This window comes from Trachypithecus francoisi, unplaced genomic scaffold, assembly GCF_009764315.1.
Source record: "Trachypithecus francoisi isolate TF-2019V2 unplaced genomic scaffold, Tfra_2.0 Lachesis_group3, whole genome shotgun sequence".
NCBI classification, from domain to species: Eukaryota; Metazoa; Chordata; class Mammalia; order Primates; family Cercopithecidae; genus Trachypithecus; species Trachypithecus francoisi.
Genome location: NW_022681468.1, coordinates 103,738,013 through 103,757,197, shown reverse-complemented (window position 1 = coordinate 103,757,197; position 19,185 = coordinate 103,738,013). Strand labels below are relative to the sequence as shown.

General features: G+C 38.6%; 1 protein-coding gene across 13 annotated transcripts in view; it reads left to right on the top strand.

The window, feature by feature from the left end:
• The window catches only part of AKAP13 (A-kinase anchoring protein 13), a 364,057-nt gene that overhangs the window by 149,823 nt on the left and 195,049 nt on the right, over positions 1–19,185 (top strand). For all 13 annotated transcript variants that reach the window (XM_033189117.1, XM_033189119.1, XM_033189118.1 and 10 more), the window contains exon 5: positions 8,171–8,354. In XM_033189117.1, coding sequence (XP_033045008.1) covers positions 8,171–8,354 — 184 coding nt within the window. The remainder of the gene's footprint in view (positions 1–8,170; positions 8,355–19,185) is intronic.

The following is a 19,185-nucleotide window of genomic DNA, read 5'->3' as shown; positions in this document are numbered from 1 at the left end:
ACCACAAGTCACCCTCTCCACAGGTGAACAGTCCTGAGGAGAAATACCCAGAGGGGCCTGAGCCATGGCATAGTTTCTACACTCAGACGAGTTTTGTCTTCTTCCATGGAAGAATGGTAAAGAGGTCTTTGCCAGCTTTGATTCTCTTAAATCTACTAAATGTAACAGTTAAGACTGTGATCAACCATCTGCACGGTGTACCATACTGTCAGGTGCATACTGTCAGATACTACCTGGATAGTCCTGCCCAGGTAAAACTTGAAAGGAAGTATCAAATCAAGGAAGAAAGGATTGGTCCTTTTCTTCTTCTTTTTTTAAGTATAGTGTCCAAGAAACTTCTGTCTTGCTAATATTTAGAGATCAGAATATTTGACATTATATAAGGTGTGAGTGCCTCTTCAGAAACCTGGTGATGGCCTTAATACCTCTAGCTCCTTCCATTTCTGTATTGATACGGGAGTGTGTATTCTGACTGCCTTTCACAAATCAGTGTCAAGATAGTACTGCATTAGTTATTTGTGGGGCTTATGGTGTTTTATGGTTTTATTTTGTCTTGTTTAAAGAGGGATCCAGGAGTTGGATAGTTTTGTTTATGTTACCATGATTAAAAACAACTATTAGAAAAAGCAAACATCTGAAACTTTGGACATATTATTTCCTCTCTCCCTCTATTTTTTTTTTTTTTTGGAATGGAGCCTTGCTCTGTCACCCAGGCTGAAGTGCAATGGTGCAATCTCGGCTCACTGCAACCTCCACCTCTTGGGTTCAAGTGATTCTCCTGACTTAGCCTCCCAAGTAGCTAGGAATACAGGCACATGCTGCCATGCCCTGCTACTTTTTTTTGTATTTTAGTAGAGACGGGGTTTCACCATGTTGCCCAGGCTGGTCTTGAACTCCTGATCTCAGCAATCCACCCGCCTCAGCCTCCCAAAGTGCTAGGATTACAGGTGTGAGCCACCGCGCCTGGCCACTTCCTCTCTTTGGGCCTTAACTTCCTTGTCTTTAATAGGAGAGAATTGGCCAGCTTTAATATTTTTTGTACTGTCAGTGTACTGGTAAATTTTCTGTTGCACAAAATTGCTCAAGCAGTGCTAACAAAGGCCAAACCAAATTTGAACACTTAAGGAAGGAAATACATATTAAAACCACAATGAGATATCATTACACATTTATGATAACAGCTAAGATGAAGAATACCAAGTGCTGCCAAAAATGAAGAACATCTCTTATGTTGCTTGTAGGAATGCAAAATGTATAACCACTCTAGAAAAATGTGGCAGTTTCTTTTAAAGTTAAGCATACACTTAGCATATGACCCAGTAATCCCACTTTTGGGTGTTTATCCTAGAGAAATGAAAATCTATAGTCACCAAAAAGTCTGTGCACAGATGTGCTCATAGTAGCATTATTCATAATCATAAAAAACTGAAAATAACCCAGATTTCCCTCACTGAGTGAATATAGAAGCAAACTGTAATATATCCATACAATGGAATACTACTCAGCAATAAAAAGAAGCAAACTGTTGACATGTACAACAACTTGGATGCATTTTAAATGCATTATGCTAGGAAAATGAAGTCAGTTTCCAAAGGTTCCATACTGTATGATTCTATTTATATGATATTCTGGAAAATGCAAAATTATAGAAAAAAAGAACAGATCAGTAGTTGCTAGGTGCTGGAAGTGGGAGAAAAGTCTGAGTGCAAAGAGGTATCATGAGGGAATTCTTCGGGTTGTTGGAGTTGTTTTGTATCTTGTTCATGGTGGTGGCTATAAGAATCTATGCATGTGTTAAAACTCATAGGAGTGTACACCCCCTAAAGGTGAATTTTACTGTACATATATTTAAAATAATAACAAAAGAAATTGTATAAGTTAGTTGTATACTTTGCATGGTGAAATGGATGCAAGTGACTTGATAGAACTGTCTTTAAGTCAACAACTGGGATCAGGAATCTGATTTTGTGTGCTCAATTCACATTCTGCAGTTTAAATTGTTCTATTAATTGTTGATTAGAATCTAGAAACACTGGGTACAGTAAGGGGAGAGTAGCATCAGTTAAGAGTTCATCGTGCCTGCGGTTGAAGGACGAATGTAATGGAATAGTCTGTTCACATGAATGAGTTGCACATCAAATACTTTTAAATAGGTATTTAAAGGAGAAAGGTACAAAGTAACCATGATGCCTGAGGTAATACAGATAAATACAGGCACCTTGTTATGTAACAGGACTTCTTGCTGTTGAAAGCTAGGATGTTTACAGGTATGCTAGCCTAATACTTATACAAAATAGTATGTAAGAATTATGGCTAATCCTCCTTCTATTATAATTGTTTAGGTGCAGTGCATTTTAGGTTTCTTCAGGTCAATGACTCCTTTGGAAATTGCTCAGATTTCTCCTCAGAAAAAAATGTTTATAGTTGCCTACCTGCCCACATTTACATATGTCTCCCTGAACTTCAGGCATGAGCATGAAGTTAAGAATTCTGGGTTTAACTTTGCTCTTGCAAAGTGGGGAAAGCAGGGGCATTGGAGTCAGTCTGTTTGCATCCTGGCTTCATTGCAAGAGTTCGTGCAAAATACTTAATCTCTCTGTTACTTAATTTCCTCAATCTGTGAAATGGAGGAAAGTGTATTCTGATAATGTGTGCTAGTTTGTAAGCTATTCATTTTGAATGTACCATTTAGAGACACAAAACATCTGGGTGCAGTGCGAGTGGTGGGGCAAGGACATTTTTTCCTCTGAGTTTTCCAAGTCTCACTTAGTTTCTCAGCCTGGTGGTTAGTGAAAATGGTAAATTAGGAGGGTGTTTTCCCTGAGAGACCCTTATGCAGTAGCAATCAGCATAACTCCCAGATAATGTAGGGTGGGCCCACTGCAGACTTGCTCTAGAGGAAGCAGGGAGAAATGTCCTGGGGGAAATCTTCATTCTTATTTACTTATGATATTGTATAACCAAGTGATAAAAAGATATGATCATCTTTGGGGGCAAGAATTCTCTCCTCAAAGAGAAATTTGGGTGGAGAGGTGGAAGACAGGTTTAGGAAAAACTACAGTAAGAACAACCTGTGTAGAATTCCCAATTCTATGTATCTGATGTTGATTAATAGGTCGCCCACCATAATCTTTTGATGATTCAATTCCCACCCACCTTTAGAGTGTTTGATAGCTTTTCATAAAATTTTTTTCTTAGCTACGTTAGTGTTTGTGTATTTTTTCAGCTATTATCACTGCTGAAAAGAAAATAACATTTTAAAACTGCTAGTGATTTTTTTTTTCCTTGGCAGAAGGTTAGTATTTATTGATCCCAAGACTAGTAGTGGCAGGAGTTGAGTTCCAAAAGGTTTTGTTGCCTCTCAAACCTTGTTTTTGTTACAAAGTTACAAGTCTCATTTTTCCACAACCGCATTTTCTCACAGTAGCCTGTTCTCCTTCCTTTCACATGCAGCTGAGAATTCCTGCATCATGTGGGACTTTCGGTTTTTTTTTTTTTTTTTTTTTTTTTTTTTTTGAGACGGAGTCTTGCTCTGCCACCCAGGCTGGAGTGCAGTGGCCGGATCTCAGCTCACTGCAAGCTCCGCCTCCCGGGTTTACACCATTCTCCTGCCTCAGCCTCCCAAGTAGCTGGAACCACAGGCGCCCGCCTCGTCGCCCGGCTAGTTTTTTGTATTTTTAAGTAGAGACAGGGTTTCACCGTATTAGCCAGGATGGTCTCGATCTCCTGACCTCGTGATCCGCCTGTCTTGGCCTCCCAAAGTGCTGGGATTACAGGCTTGAGCCACCGTGCCCGGCCGGGACTTTCGGTTTTTTAAGAGGTAGTCCAGAATAGTACACAGAATGGTGATTTTGGAATCATAGATATAGATTCGAAGAGTACTGTGAGCAGGGCTTGCTGGGTGGATTGATGGGGTAGAAAAGTGGTCCTTAATTATTGTACTGATCTCAGAACTTAGAACATTTTACTTAGAGAATCTGACCATTTGTAAAAGACACAACTCTCTAGCAGGCTTATCATGCTTGAATACCTACTAGGCACATCAGCTTTTTTGTAGATCTGAGGGAAGGTGTGTGACAGGTGTGTCTAGCATATAAGTAAATAGAAAGCAGGACATGAGACATTTTCTACCTTCCTTCTCTGTGGGTAGAAGCTAAGCCTACAGACATCTTTCCAATTAAGTATGGTTAAACAGGATAACCAGCCAACATGGGGTCTATGAAATAACATTACAGCATAAAGAAAAGGGTAAAGTATCATAAGTATTCAGATGGAAGATTTTCTGAGTATGCTTTCTGTAAGAAACAAAAAAATTTAGATGATATTTCCCGTTTGTCCTTTAAAGAACTCAATAAAATCAGATTTGTTATTAAATTAGAAAAGGAGACAGCAAGGAGAAAAGTAGGTTTTGTGAGTATATCAGTCAGTGTTCAAGTAGAGAAGCAGAACCAGTAGGAGAAATAATATGTTAAGATTTATTATAAGGAATGGTGCTTTAGATTGTGAGGCCTGGCTAATAAGTCCAAAATTAGTAGGGCAGGATGGGGAGGGAAGATCATGAGCAAAGTCAGCCCACCAACATGGGCCAAAATATCATGTGAGGAAGGGGAGATTGTGGGTGGGATGGAGCTCTCCACCGGCACAGGCTAGTGCTGTCCTCCACAGGTGGGATGGAATCCCTTCTCTCCAAGGGAAACCTAAGCCCTGCTTTTAAAGCCTTCCAGTTGATACAGTCAGGCCTACCCAGATAATCCAGGATAACCTCCCTTATTAGATCAACTAGTTAGGGGCTTTAATTACATCTGCAGCAAAGCTATTGTTATGACAACAAGGATGGAAGGGGAGTGAGTTGGCAAAAATGATGCAGACATCCAGAATCCTAAAGCACAGTTAATTCACACTGGGGACAAAGGACCCAATTGATACTGTAGGAAAGGCCATTAGTGATCTAAAAAAACAAAGTTGAATAACTCAGAATACAGAGGAGTACTGATGTAGAGAAAAGAGAACAGAGATTGATCCTAAATTATTGAGCTCTACAGTCTAAACATGAAAGGAAGAAAGCAGTGATGGAATCTTTCATGCTCTTAAAACAACACAGACTAAAGGAAACTACATTCATATATTCATTTGCTTATCCTTTTGCACCTTGGCCTCTTCTACAAACCTAATTCACGTGACCCCTGAATCAAAAATGTGTGAGGAATTAATGGGAGAATACCTAAAACTGGGGGTATATGCATGCAGTGGACTACTCAGCAATGAAAGGAAATGTACTACTGCTATGTGCAGCAATGTAGATGAGTCTCAAACATGCTCATCAAAGAAGCCTTACACAAGAGTATATATTCTATGATTTCATCTATATGGAGTTGTAGGACAGGCAAAACTAACGTAGGTGAAAAATTCAGAACAGTGGTTAACTCTAGGAATGAGGAGGAGAGGATTAACTGGAAAGTGGAACAAAAGAACTTTTTTAGATGTTGGTAATTTTCTTTATGTTGATACAGGTTTGGGTTCACATGTATATGCATTTGTCAAAATCAAATGGATATACTGTACCATTTGTATTTCATTGTATATGTGTAAATCACCTAAAATTGTAACTACATATTGAATGCTGGTTAATTATATGCATGCTGAAGTATTTTGGGGTGAAGTGGACTGGTATCTTCAACTTATTTTGAAATGCATAAAAATAAAGTGAGTGGATGGGGAAATAGAAGGAAGAATGGTTGGATATATATGTGATAAAGCAAATATAGAAAAACATTAATTGTAGGATCTAGGTTGTTGAGTGAGTGGTTATTTGCTGTGTAATTCTTTGAACTATGTGTACATTGGAAAAGTTAATAAAATGCTTGAGGAAAACATAAAAAGGTGCTTTTTAAACCACATTAGCTTAACTTGCTTGTATGATTGCTTGTTTTTGTCTTTGTGGTTTTATTTCCTAACAAAAAGAAACAGGGTGGAGTAATGGAAAAGATTTTTTTTTTTCTTTTTTTCAAGACAGAAGAACTTTCCATTTTAAATCTTGATTCTGACTCTGGGCAAGTTATTGATTCTATGAATCTGCCTTCATTTGCACAGTGAAGATAACCAGGCCTCATAGGGTTACTGTGAAGATAGAATGGAAAAAGTTGACGTAAACTGCCTAGTCCAGTGCATGGTGCATAGCAGGTCCTCAGTACATTGTTTTCTCCTAATCTGTTATCCTCAGAAAGGGTCTACACAAAAGCAGATGTGGTACCAGTTGCTAAGACTTTTAAGAAATTGAGAGAGGATGTAGTGCAGAGGTCAGGGCATCAGCTTCTGAGCAGGCGCATGGCCATAGTATTGGGATTTCTACTCAAATGCTGAGCTGACTCAGAACAAATAACAAATCACAAGAGTGGTTGTGGGAGGATGATAAAGAAACAACTGCTTCAAGGTTGGAAATAACTAGCCTCTAAAGAATCACGGATTTCCTAGTTAGTGCCTCATTAGCTCTTTTGTTTTTGATAAGGATGTCAGAACAACTGTAAGACACAAGTTAGATGGTGCTATTTGATCTTTTGTGAGGATTCTATTTGTCCTTTTGTCTGGCCTTGGCACCTGCTCAGAGGTGTTGATTATTAAAATTTGTACCTGCACATGTAGTTGTTGCTTCTGGGGCATAATCTTTCCACCCATGTGCCTCTGGCTAAACACCCTATAAATCCTGAATTGGTCCGTGCATATACAGTTCTGTAGGGAAAATATACAATATGAAAAATTGTGCTTCCAAGGAAATTTACCTTGGAAATAGGGATACCAGACTAATACACAGATGACATTTGGAAACAGTGTAATTCAGTGTAAAGTCACAGCTTCAAAAATCTGTTGATTCCTTTGTGATACTCATGTATAGAAGCATTTGAGGACTTCACAGTAAAGAGAAAACCACTGGGGTCCAAGAAGTCTGAGTGCTCAGTGAAGAAGTTTAGACCCATGGGAAGCCATGAAGAATGAGAGATGATAGCTGAGGTGAGGCAGGCACAACTTCAGGGTGCCATTCCCAGCTCCCTGGAGTTGAGTGTAATACAGCCTTGTGGGGCCATATGTGGCATCCCTGCAAAGACCTTAGTTCCTGTCATCCTAGGTTGGGCACAGAGGACTGCTGAGGAAGAGAGTATTGCTAGTGAAACTTGAATGTAATTTGATGTCCCAAGAGGACAGTGAAGAGAGCAGGGAAACGGGAACTGGGATTTAATGAATATCTACTAAAGCCAGTCATAATACTAGCATTTCATCTACCTCTTCTCATTCGTTACAACTGTATGAGTGAGGTGTTGTTATCTTACTTTAGGGATGAAGAAAGTGAAGTTCAGAGATGTTACATGAATTGCGCTTGGTCACACAGATGGTAAATGCCAGATTCGAACCCAGATTTGTCTAACTATAAGCCCTTCCTCATTCCATCACTTTCAGAGTGACTAACTTTACTAAGAGGGAGCCTTTATTTCAAGTGAAATAAACATTGTCCTTTCTGCAGTTATTAATGGATTGTCTTAAAGTTAGTGTTCCTTATTGTGCCAGAAGATGCATTTCTTCCTCTCATTAAGCAAATAAACAAAGCTGGCAGTGCCAGAAATTTGATTTGCCCTTATTGTGGAGGAATAAAAAGACCCATGTGTACTGAACAAGCAGAACCTGTTTTTAGTGTTTAGCCAACTCCTGTCTGGGTGTTCTTTTAAAAAGTAATTATACCGTTTATGATATACCCATTTAAGTCCCAACAGCTATTCGCCCTTGGACTTCATGTTGTGGGGCTGCATTTGCTTCTGTTATTATTATTTGAGTAAAAGAATATGTGTGGGGGTCACCTTTATATGCCTGCCTGTGAAATTGGTTGAACAAACACTGTATATTAAGTCAGAATACAGAAATGGCCTGATTCTCTTTTGCAGGGCTGTGTTCAGTTGAAGATTTTGTGTCCTATACTTTCTCAGCTTTTGTAGCTTTGTTTTGCCTTTACTTGAGGGCTGATTCTATCTGGCCACAATAAAGCTATTCACACTGTGTATTGTAGCTTAACTTTACAGTCTTAGGCGCTTGGAGAGAGTGGTGCTTACCTAACTTGTCTTTATGTTTGTTTGCTCTTTGTTTTTATATTTTCCTCACTTATGTTCCTCTTCTCCCCCATTTACAGATGCTGGCCCGCGAGAGACATTGATGCATTTTGCTGTGCGACTGGGACTGCTGAGGCTGACGTGGTTCCTGTTGCAGAAGCCAGGTGGCCGCGGAGCTCTCAGCATCCACAACCAGGAAGGGGCGACGCCTGTGAGCTTGGCCTTGGAGCGAGGCTATCACAAGCTGCACCAGCTTCTAACGGAGTAAGTGCTCCTTCTCCTTATTTCCCTCCTCTCATCCCCAGCCCCACCCCCAATTCATAGGAGTACCACCCACTTGGCATCTCAGTGTGTGTTTGCCACAAATTAAAACCTCAGCTCTGTACCTTGCCTTCTGCTGGGGGTTTGTAAGCTTGCTCCTGCTAACCACTTCATTGTCTGAGAGAGAAACGTAAGTCATGTTACCATTTTCTCTCTCCTCTGCCTTCCTGCCTTCTTCAATTCCTATCTCTTATATTTCACTATTTTACTCGAAAGTCAGAATGAACCTTGTCTGTGGAGGTAGCATAACATTACCAATGTATACAGTTTATCCTGGTTTAGTACAAGAGGAAACAGATTGCTTATATATTTTTTCTGGTATATCTTTAAGACTTGAAAGAGTTAATTGGAAACTAGTACTTCCATGTAATAATTGCATACAGAAAATATGGTAAACAGTTAAGTTTTGGATTGAATGTAATTTCTGTGAATAAAATTTGAGAGCAGTGGTTTCTTCATATGAATGGCAATAAAAAGCAACTGAATTGTCCTGGAAATGTGCAGTAGGAAATCCTGTCTGTCTTTGGGCTCAATTGTTATATGTCCTGACTCTTTAAAGAGTTGTCTGGAGGAAGGTTGTTAATCAAAACATTTGAAGAGCGCTCTTTTTTTCTTGTATAAATAAAGAAATAAATGCACTAGAGCAGCCAAAGTTTTTATTGGAATGTTTATATAAAGAAATTTCAAGAATAGTTTCTGTTGTTTAGTATATTTTTTATTAGTTTTGTGGTTATTATCATTATCTTTTCCACCACATTATCTGAACAAGTATAAACCCCATTGGATCTATGTTCTTTAGCAATTGAGGGACCTGTGCAAATTGAGTCAGTAATAGCAAATTCTCAGATATTTTTCTCATGCCAGATTTAATTTGTGCTTTATGTTTTACCATTTTTAGCCGTGTATATAGTCTGGAAGGACCAAGACGAGATCTCAGAATGTAATGCTACTTATGGTTATATAAACAGCTTTTTCTTGCTTCACTTGCCAAGCTTGTGATTTTCCCCATCACGCTAAACAGACGGTTCTTTGCAGAAAACTTTCTGATGGGTGCTCCAGATACAGTGGTGGTAGGAGGGGCACTTACCTCAAATGAGCTTTGGATACCTGAGCTCTCCTCAGACAGTATTCCAGGGAGTGATATGTTCTACTCCTTCACACTCCCCATCTGGCCAATGATTGGATTCATTCTACTGTTAGCCTTATGGCTTCAGGAAGAGAGGCCTTGTTTCAGAAGTTGAAATAGTTAACTCCACATAACTATTGTGAAGTTCAAATGCATTTCCTCTAAATTTGATTTTTTGCTGGGAAGCAGATTGGTTAAGGACTGCCATCCAAATGGGGAAATAAAGTGATTACAACAGCTTCATTATATCCTTGGACGGGATGTCACAAGACTGTTATTGCAGCACAGCTTTAAGGAAACTAGAGTGTGTTTGTTCTTAGACTTTTTTTGGCTTGCTTTAAAGTACTACTTCTGTTACATGTGGGAAAGCCACTTACCTCCTTTTGAAGGGAGACTGATAAGGGAAAACCAACCTGAGAAATCTCCAAGTAGAGGACCCTGATAGAAGAGGATGAGCACCTTACTGCAGATCTAGTTCTTTACTTGAATTCTGGGATGTTACTGTTCTGAAGCTTAGGAAAAGTGCTGAGTCATAATTAGCAATTAAAAATGGAAAGGGGGCGATTGTCCTAAATCACACAGTCTGAGTGTGATTCTAGTAGAATTTGGTAGAATTTCCGTTGTTAAAGGATCAAGAATGATCATCATTTTGTTACTGGTTTTCTTTTCTCCTTTCCTTCCCGTTTCTTTTCCTATATACATAACATAAAAATGGTTAAAATCATACATTTTAGGTACAGCATTCAGTGGCGTTCAGTACACTCACAACACTCACAAAGTTATGTAACCATCACCACTCTTATTTCCAGAACTTTGTCATCACCCAAACAGAACTTCCTTTCCCCCAGCCCCTGATAACCTCTGTTCTCCTTTCTGTCTCTAAGAATTTGCCCATTCTGGGTACCTCATAAAAGTGGAATCATGCAATGTTTGTCTTTCTGTGTCTGTCTTTCACATAGCATAATGTCCTCAAGGTTCACCCATGTTGTAACATGTGTCAGAAAAATAATATATATTTCAAAATTGCTAAAAGAATATATTTGTTACCACAAAAACATAAGTAGCTGAGATGATGGATATGTTACTTAGCTTGATTTTATCTTTCTGTAGTATATACATAGATTAAAACATCACATTGTGCCCCATAAATAAATAAATTTATATAATTGTTATTTGTCTGTTACCACACACACACACACACACACACACACACAGCCAAAAGTGGAAACAACCTAGATGTCCATCACAGATAAATGGACAATGCGGTATATTCATATAACGGAATACTACAGCCTTAAAAAGAAAAGATCATCTTTAACAGATGAAACTGAGATCCAGAGAGACAAAGTGGTTGGATTGGGATAACAAGGTGGCAGGGCCAGAAATAGAAGCCAAAAGGCTGTCCAGAGGCTCTCTCCTTCCACTCCTGGGATTCTTTTTTTTTTTTTTTTTTTTGAGACGGAGTCTTGCTCTGCCACCCAGGCTGGAGTGCAATGGCCGGATCTCAGCTCACTGCAAGCTCCGCCTCCCAGGTTTACGCCATTCTCCTGCCTCAGCCTCCCGAGTAGCTGGGACTATAGGCGTCCGCCACCTCGCCCAGCTAGTTTTTTGTATTTTTTAGTAGAGACGGGGTTTCACCATGTTAGCCAGGATGGTCTCGATCTCCTGACCTCGTGATCCGCCTGTCTCGGCCTCCCAAAGTGCTGGGATTACAGGCTTGAGCCACCGCGCCCGGCCACTCCTGGGATTCTTAAAAAGTGGCCCAACAATAGATTTCATGGGGTCTGTATCTCTTGAAATTATAAACGTTTATGCACATGTTTTTCTGAATAAAGCATTTGTTGGTGAGATTCACAAAGGGATTTGTAGAAATTTAAGAATTGCCACAGTGTATGATGCTGTCTTTCTAATAGTTTATTAACTTTTGACTTTGTGCATCTTCTTCCCCATCCTGCTTTTTAAAAATGAAGTTGTCCACATATAAGCCTGCTTCTTTTATTGCCTCTTTTCAGTTAGTATGAAATTGAAGTATGGCTATGTACATTTTACATTTATTGAATAACTAGTTGCATTCTACACTTTACTGAAAAGTCAAGCTTATTTAACCCCATTTATAGCCCTTCCAAAGTATATTTGTTGTTTTAATTCTTTGGTGCTTTACCTTGTTTTTTGCTTTTTAATTATTAAGTGGAGAGTGGGGAGCCAGAGTATTGTGCTGGTTAGGGCCCAAGTTCTTTTTGTGTTTCTTTGTTCAAGGCTTATTTTGATTGCCAGTCTATTTTGATAAACCAAGTCTTACTTCTGTGAAAATTATGGTTAGCCATTCTTGGACATGCAAGGATTTTCTAAGACCTATCCCTTTAGAAAACGCTTGAACTTTTTATTAAATCCTACCAGATAGTAATAACTACTCAGGACATTTTTTACAGTTGCCTTTTTTTGTAACCCATGATTGTTAACTTTCACTTAGTTCAGTGTTAGGGAAGGCAGAGCTTTTGTTGACTTGCTGTTTCGCTTTAGCTTATATTTAGATCTTACATTATGAATATGAATGCATTTGTGATCTGAAAATTTATCTTAAATACATTGTATTTAAGTTTCGCCTTAAGTAAATGAAAGAATTCATGTAGGGAGCATAACTCAGTAATTGACATATATGTTATCTCTTATTTCCCTTTCTTTAATTTTCTGTCTTGCCTGAGAAATCTTAGCCCCAGAACAGTACCCAAAACATGTAGGCCTACTTCTTTAGTTAGACAATCATCTCCTCTGATTTGAAGACCCCACCCATTGTCACCTGACTAGTTAGTGATGAAGAGAATAGGTAAAGACCCCAGTTTGCAGGCTCTTGGTTTCACGAATGCTAGGAAGTGACAATATCAGATGAGCGTGGTGTTGTAGTTATCTAAGGAGAAAATATTAGAGCCAGATGTTATTGGATCTGGCTGATCTCTTACATGTCACAAAGTAGAAATCTTGGGATGTGGATCACCCATGTTGGGGGTAAGAGGGAGCTTGAGAGTAAGAGGAGGCTCCAGGTAGTGACGAGGTATGCAGACTTGGAAGTCAAACCTAGGTTTGCATTTTGACTCTGCCATTTGCAACCTTTCCTCACTAAGCCTTGATTTCTTCATCTCATAAATAAAGGATAATAGTGTCTACTTCCTGGATGATAACCCAGTCTCTAGTGTATGCAATATGAAAAATTAGGGCTTATTTGTCATACAGATTTTGGTTATTTTTGTGGAGCAAATAAAGGTGCTATAAATATTTCAGTTTGGAGAAAGATGGTAGTATAGTATGGTAGAATTGCTTATGGATTAAAAGCTTAATTAAAATCTAAGCCTGCCTACTTAGTAATTAGTGTGACTTGGAAAATGTCACCTATCCACTGAGTCTCATGTTTCCCCTCTCTTAAGGATAATACCTGTTCTGCCTACATCACAAGGTTATTTAAACTAAAAAAAGATTTGTGCAAATACTTCGTTAAACTCTAAGATACTCTGAACGTTTCTTATAATTATATATTAATAATAATAATGACATCAGTAAAATTAGAGTTAACTGATCAATGAAACTCAAATTCCAGTTGATTGGTCTACCAGATACCTTGTTTTGTAATATTTCTTGTAGTTCTCTGTGAATTAAAGTTAGTAGAGAGATTGGAGAATTGTGGTTAGACTGGCTGGTTTTGAATCCAGGGTCTACTTCTATGAAACTGCATTATTTATCTTGGGTAATTCACTTAACCTCTCCAAACCTCAGTGCATTTTTTTTTTTTTTTTTTTTTTTTTTTTTGGGGTCTCACAAGAAGAAGAGGACTATCTTCAATGGGTTGCTTTGAGAAATAAATCTAAGAATTCATGTAGAGAGCATAATTCAGTGATTGACATAAATGTTACCCCCATTTCCTTTTCTTTAATTTTCTTTTCCTTCTAATGCCTATGTCAGTTTTTCATACCTTAGGGAAATTTTACCAGAATCTTGAAGTATTTTAAGCATCATTTGAATGTCCCTACTTGATATAAGTTGGAAATTATTCCCTAGTATAGTAGATACTACTTTAAATAAAATCAGTTTGGCCCTCTGATACATGCTGTGATGTTGATGCGTGTAGATTAATGGAGCAAGGAATTCTAGATGGATAAAGAATCATTTACAATCCTTCCACCCTTATAAGAAGAGTATTTCTTTTAAGAATTTCAACTCTGGAGTGGTGGCATACAAGTCTTGAAATATTTCAATTGCCGTAGGAGGCAGTTTAAACATACTTGTGCTCATAAATGTCATCTTAGTTTTAGTATCAGCTGAACAAATCTTCATTTATTGAATGTCTATACTGCCCTAGAGACAGTTTATCTGTTTATGGTTTCTCATCTGTTTATGGTTTCTAGTCTATGTGCTTTTTGAGGAAAACAAGGTTCTTATAATAACTATACATTTATATTACCCATTATGTGACTTTTAAAGTATGGTTGATTACATTCAAGCTACCATTTTACATAGTTACCCTATGGTAAGTATTGTCATCTCTGATTGATTGATTGATTGAGGTTGACTATCGCTGTCACCCAGGCTGGAGTGCAGTGGCGTGATCCTGGCTCACTACAGCCTCTGCCTCCCAGGTTCAAGCGATTCTCCTGCCTCAGCCTCCCGAGTAGCTGGGATTACAGGCGCACGCCACCATGCCTGGCTTATTTTTGAATTTTTAGTAGAGACGGGGTTTCACCATGTTGGCAAGGCTTGTCTCGAATTCCTGACCCCAGGTGATTCACCCACCTTGGCCTCCCAAAGTGCTGGGATTACAGATGTGAGCCACTGCACCTGGCCATCTCTGTTTTATAATTGAGGCCAGAGAGGTAAAGTGACTTGCCCAAGGTCTTGGTTCACAAGATTGCAAAGTAATGGAACCTAAAGTCCACTGATCTGTCCAGATTGAGAGAACACCTGTGAATGATGAACACAGACCCAACCTGACAAGCACTAGTTACTCAGTCATGATTTACTGTAGTAGGCACTATTGGCCCCTCTCAAAGGGTTTGTGCCTGTAAGTTCTCAAGTCCTTCTTACAAGACACTTACACTTGAAAGCTAGGTGTAGGGTTAGATGGTAGAGTTAACTGCTCAAGAATACATATTTCACAATGGAACCAAGTGCTATTGAGCAAGATGTTCTGCCAACATAGTAATTTTGCCCTTTTAGATTCAAGTACTTGACAAGTGTGTCCTCAGTAGCCCATCTGGTGCAAAACAAGTTTGGAGACTTTGCTTTTGCATAGTAAAGCAAAAGATGAAACAAATATACAGACTTATCTTAAAAATAATAACCAGAGAGGCAGAATTTGGGATAACTTGACATTTGGCCAAAGTCACATTCATCAGTCTGTCCATCCCTTCGTATCTGACCTCCTTTGTCACTGTGTGATCTAGGTCTTTGTGTCTTGGTAAAGATAAGGTTGTAGAACTGAGTGGAAACTAGAGAACGGGGGAGGACACTAACATTTATTGAATATTGAATACCTGCTTTGTATTATGCACAGTACTACCTTGGTGCTTTATGTGTGTTTTCATTTAAAACCTCTCAGCAAACCTCAGGTAGGCTAAAGCAGCTTGTCCAAGGCCATATAGTTAGTCGCTGTTTTCACAGCCTGTCTTTAGGTTGTATTCGGATTTATTCATAGAATTATTTGAGGAGGCATGTTTGGTAGCTTTCTCAGGCTTTTAACCTAATTAATTTATGATGATTAATAACTCTGGTTCTCAGTGCATTTTTTTTTCCCCTCAGTTTTCAGCTGGGCGACTTCAAGAATATTGACATTTTGCATTTTTTAAACTATTTAACTAGTAATCTCAGGATTGCGTATCTGGCAACATGCTAGAAAATTGTGAAATGTACTTCCTGAAGATAATATTGTACTTATAGAGCAATTTATTGTATTCGTTGCTAGGTGTTTTGTGTAAATTCTCATATATTCATCCTCTCCCCAACCCTTTGAAGGTGGGCATTTTATCTCCATTGTGCAAGGAAATATAATAGCCACAGCTGTTAAGTGATGGAAGAATAATTTGAACCACATTGTAACTCCAAGTCCCATGAACTTTTACACTCCCTTGGGCTTTCTAAGAAGATGAATAGGAATTGAAAGTTGGTTGGAATCACAAAGCCATTCCAAGTATCTTGCGTTTCCATACACTTCTTTTCTCTCCCTGCGGAATGACACATACATACTGAGCAAGGTATGTATTTGTTCTTGGTCACCATATAACATTTAGACTTCAGAGTGGTCAGAGTTGTGAAATAACACTACTTAATCTGTGGTAACAAATTATCTATGGCAACAGCATGTGATTTGTTTCTGACTTCACTCCAGGCCTACGTGGAAGAAAATACAGACCTGGAGTATAGGGCTTGATAATCATGTGTGAGAAAATGAAGGATCAGTTGATGGCATCTTCTACTCTTTAAAAACTACCTATGATTTTTACTTGCTCAACTCTAAAGTTTTCTTAAAGGCATACCAATAGAAAGCATGACTTCAACATTTTACCTGCATTTATTATTGGCAGAAATAGAAGTGATTGGGGAAACAAGGGAAGTGATTAGAGAAACAAGAAAAAAAACTAGGTGTGTTGAACAAAGAGTTTCGCTAAAACCAATATTTGGCTGACGCAGAATATCACCAGTATAGAATGAAGTTATGGGATACAAGAATAAATATGAGGTAGTAAAAAATACAACCAATCCTATATGTTTATTAATATTTACCTGTTCTGTTTTGAAAGTTTAACCTTATAGTAGGAGAACAGTTTCTCAGCATTACCAGCTTCTAGATTGTTCTTGATTCATTAAACAGCATATGCAACTTCTCCTAGCACATCGGTAATATATCTCGTTGAACTACAGACAGTTGTAATTCAGGGAAGTTTTTCAGTAAAATGTTCTAGAAGGAATTTTGTGTTAGGATTCTGGATTTAATAAATCACAAAAATCTTTTAGCTGCTGAAGTTGGTTATTGTGTAACAATCATTTTGACAAGGTTTTGTTTAAATCTTTAGTGTCCATAGACATAAATAAGGAGCAGTATTCTTAAGTATTCTTACTAAAGCCTATTTTGTTTCATTAGTGAAAACAAAATGTATTTTAGGTACCTAATATTTTTCCTAACACTTTTAAAAAATACATTTATATCTGGATTGAAGATGATTTATCATAGTTTTTTGGCTTTTTTTTTTTTTTTTGACAGAGTCTCGTTCTGTCACCCAGGCTGAAGTGCAGTGGTGCAATCTCAGCTCACTGCAACCTCCGCCTCCCAGGTTCAAGTGATTCTCCTGCCTCAGCCTCCCGAGTAGCTGGAGCTACAGGCGTGTGCCACCATGCCCAGCTAATTTTTTTGTGTGTTTTTTCACCGTGGTAGCCAGAATGGATTTATCATAGTTTTTTACATTATTTTGGCCATTTTTTCTTATAAAATTTGGAGATGGCAATGTTGACATTTTGCTCTGAATTTTATTCTTATGTGAATGATTTTCAAGTTGAACTTACCCTCGAAAGACCATGGCCTAAATGGAATATCTGCAATCAAGTGATTCTCCTGCCTCAGCCTCCCGAGTAGCTGGGATTACAGGCACTTGCCACCATGCCCAGACAATTTTTTGTATTTTTAGTAGAAACGGAATTTCACCATATTAGCCAGGCTGGTCTTGAACTCCTGACCTCAGGTGATTCGCCTGTCTTGGCCTCCCAAAGTGCTGGAATTACAGGCGTGAGCCACTGTGCCTGGCCTAACATCTGTAATTTTTATACCATTTAAATTTTGATAAACATTTGTTGGCTTAATAAAGATAAAATGTTCTTCCTAAGGTTATCTAGCCGGTACACTGTCTCTTAATACTCTTTTTAACTGTCAAACTGTCCATTTGAAAGCTCTTTAGTTGTTTTTGCATAAGACATTAACAGTTTTTACAGTCACTGATTATTGTAGCATTTTATTCTTATAGTACATATTGTACACTTTCACTGGCCAATAGAATTTCTGCATAAAAAGCACATAAGGAGATTTGTACTTTAAATCAGGGATTCCCAACACCTGGGCTGCAGACTGGTACTGGTCCATGGACTGTTAGGACCCAGGTTGCACAACAAGAGGTGAGTGGCAGGCGGACGATCGAGCATTACCACCTGAGCTCACCTCCTGTCTAGTCAGGGGTGGCATTAGATTCTCAAAGGAACAGGAACCCTATCGTGAACTGCATGTGCGAGGGATCTAGGTTGCATGCTCATTATGAGAATCTAATGCCTGATGATCTGAGGTGGAACAGTTTCATCCCAAAACCATTCCATCCTCACCCCGACCCCCATCTGTGGAAAAATTGCCTTCCATGAAACTGGTCCTTGGTGCCAAAAAGGCTGGGGACTACTGCTTTAAATTATGTAGAGAATGCTTACATAGTACTCCTTATTTTACTAGTATTTCTTGTATTGGTGGTGCTGCCTCACTGATAATGATGGTAACCCTGTAATCACTTAATCCTTGTTCAGTAGGCATCCATCTCTTTGGCCTTAAAAATGGCAAAGCTGAACTTGGGTGTGTCCCTATTGTTTAACATCTCTGTAGGCCTCAGTTTCTTCATCTACAAAATAGGGAAAAATATGTACCTTATAGATCTGTTAGGATTAAAGAACGTGTTTATAATGTTCTTAGGAGTTTAGATATCTCTTTATTTGGAGAGCTAGGAAGAAGGACAATTCATTGGAAATATTTCAGGTTCATATGAATATGACATCTCTTTTTCACCACCAGTTTCTGACTTACTGTTTTCTAGTCAGCCTCACCCCACAATTGTAACTATCTCTTGACCTAGTGGGGAAACCGAGTGCCATTTTCCTCACAGATTTTTGGAGGATAAATAGTGGTAGGTGATGTAGGGGTAGTTGCCTGACAGTTACCCCACAAGCAAGTTTCCCTTACTTTTTTTTTTTTTTTTTAAAGTCTAATACTCAGAAGTTGCCTTTTTTGGTTCATTAGAATTATACCAGCCCTCTAGTATACCACACAGTCACAATATATCGATCATTTCGGGTGGCCAGACAGCTAACACTTTGCATTCATGTTCATTTTATCCTCATGACAAATTTAATATTTTCACTTTACAGATGAGGAAATTGAAGCGCAGAGAAATTTAAGTATTCCAAGATCACAAAGATGGTAAGGTCAGAGTAAGGAATCAAACCAACTCTGTCTGACTTTCCAGCTTATGCTCTAACCGTTACCTTATAAAACTTTTTTTGTTTAAAAGCACAAAATTTAGAACAAAGTACTCATAGACAGTAGTTGCTCAAAGGATGTGCCTTCTTTTTCTTTGTACTCTCCTTATGCTAATTATTAAGGCAAGAGTGGCAGTTCTATGTTCCCTGCCCCCCAGCAAAAAAAGGAAGGAAGAGAGGAAAACTAAGTTTCAGTGCTAAAATATCTCGTGGCCCTGGGTATGCATGAATGCATATCTGGCCATAACTAGCCTAGCAGTGAGTTCCCTTCACATAACTAAGATACATCATTTTGAGGTGGATTAGCTGTCCCTGAACCCCTACCTCTTTCTGGCATTTAGCCTCTCCAGCTCCATTTGAGTAGAGCTGTGGTTGGTTTTGTAG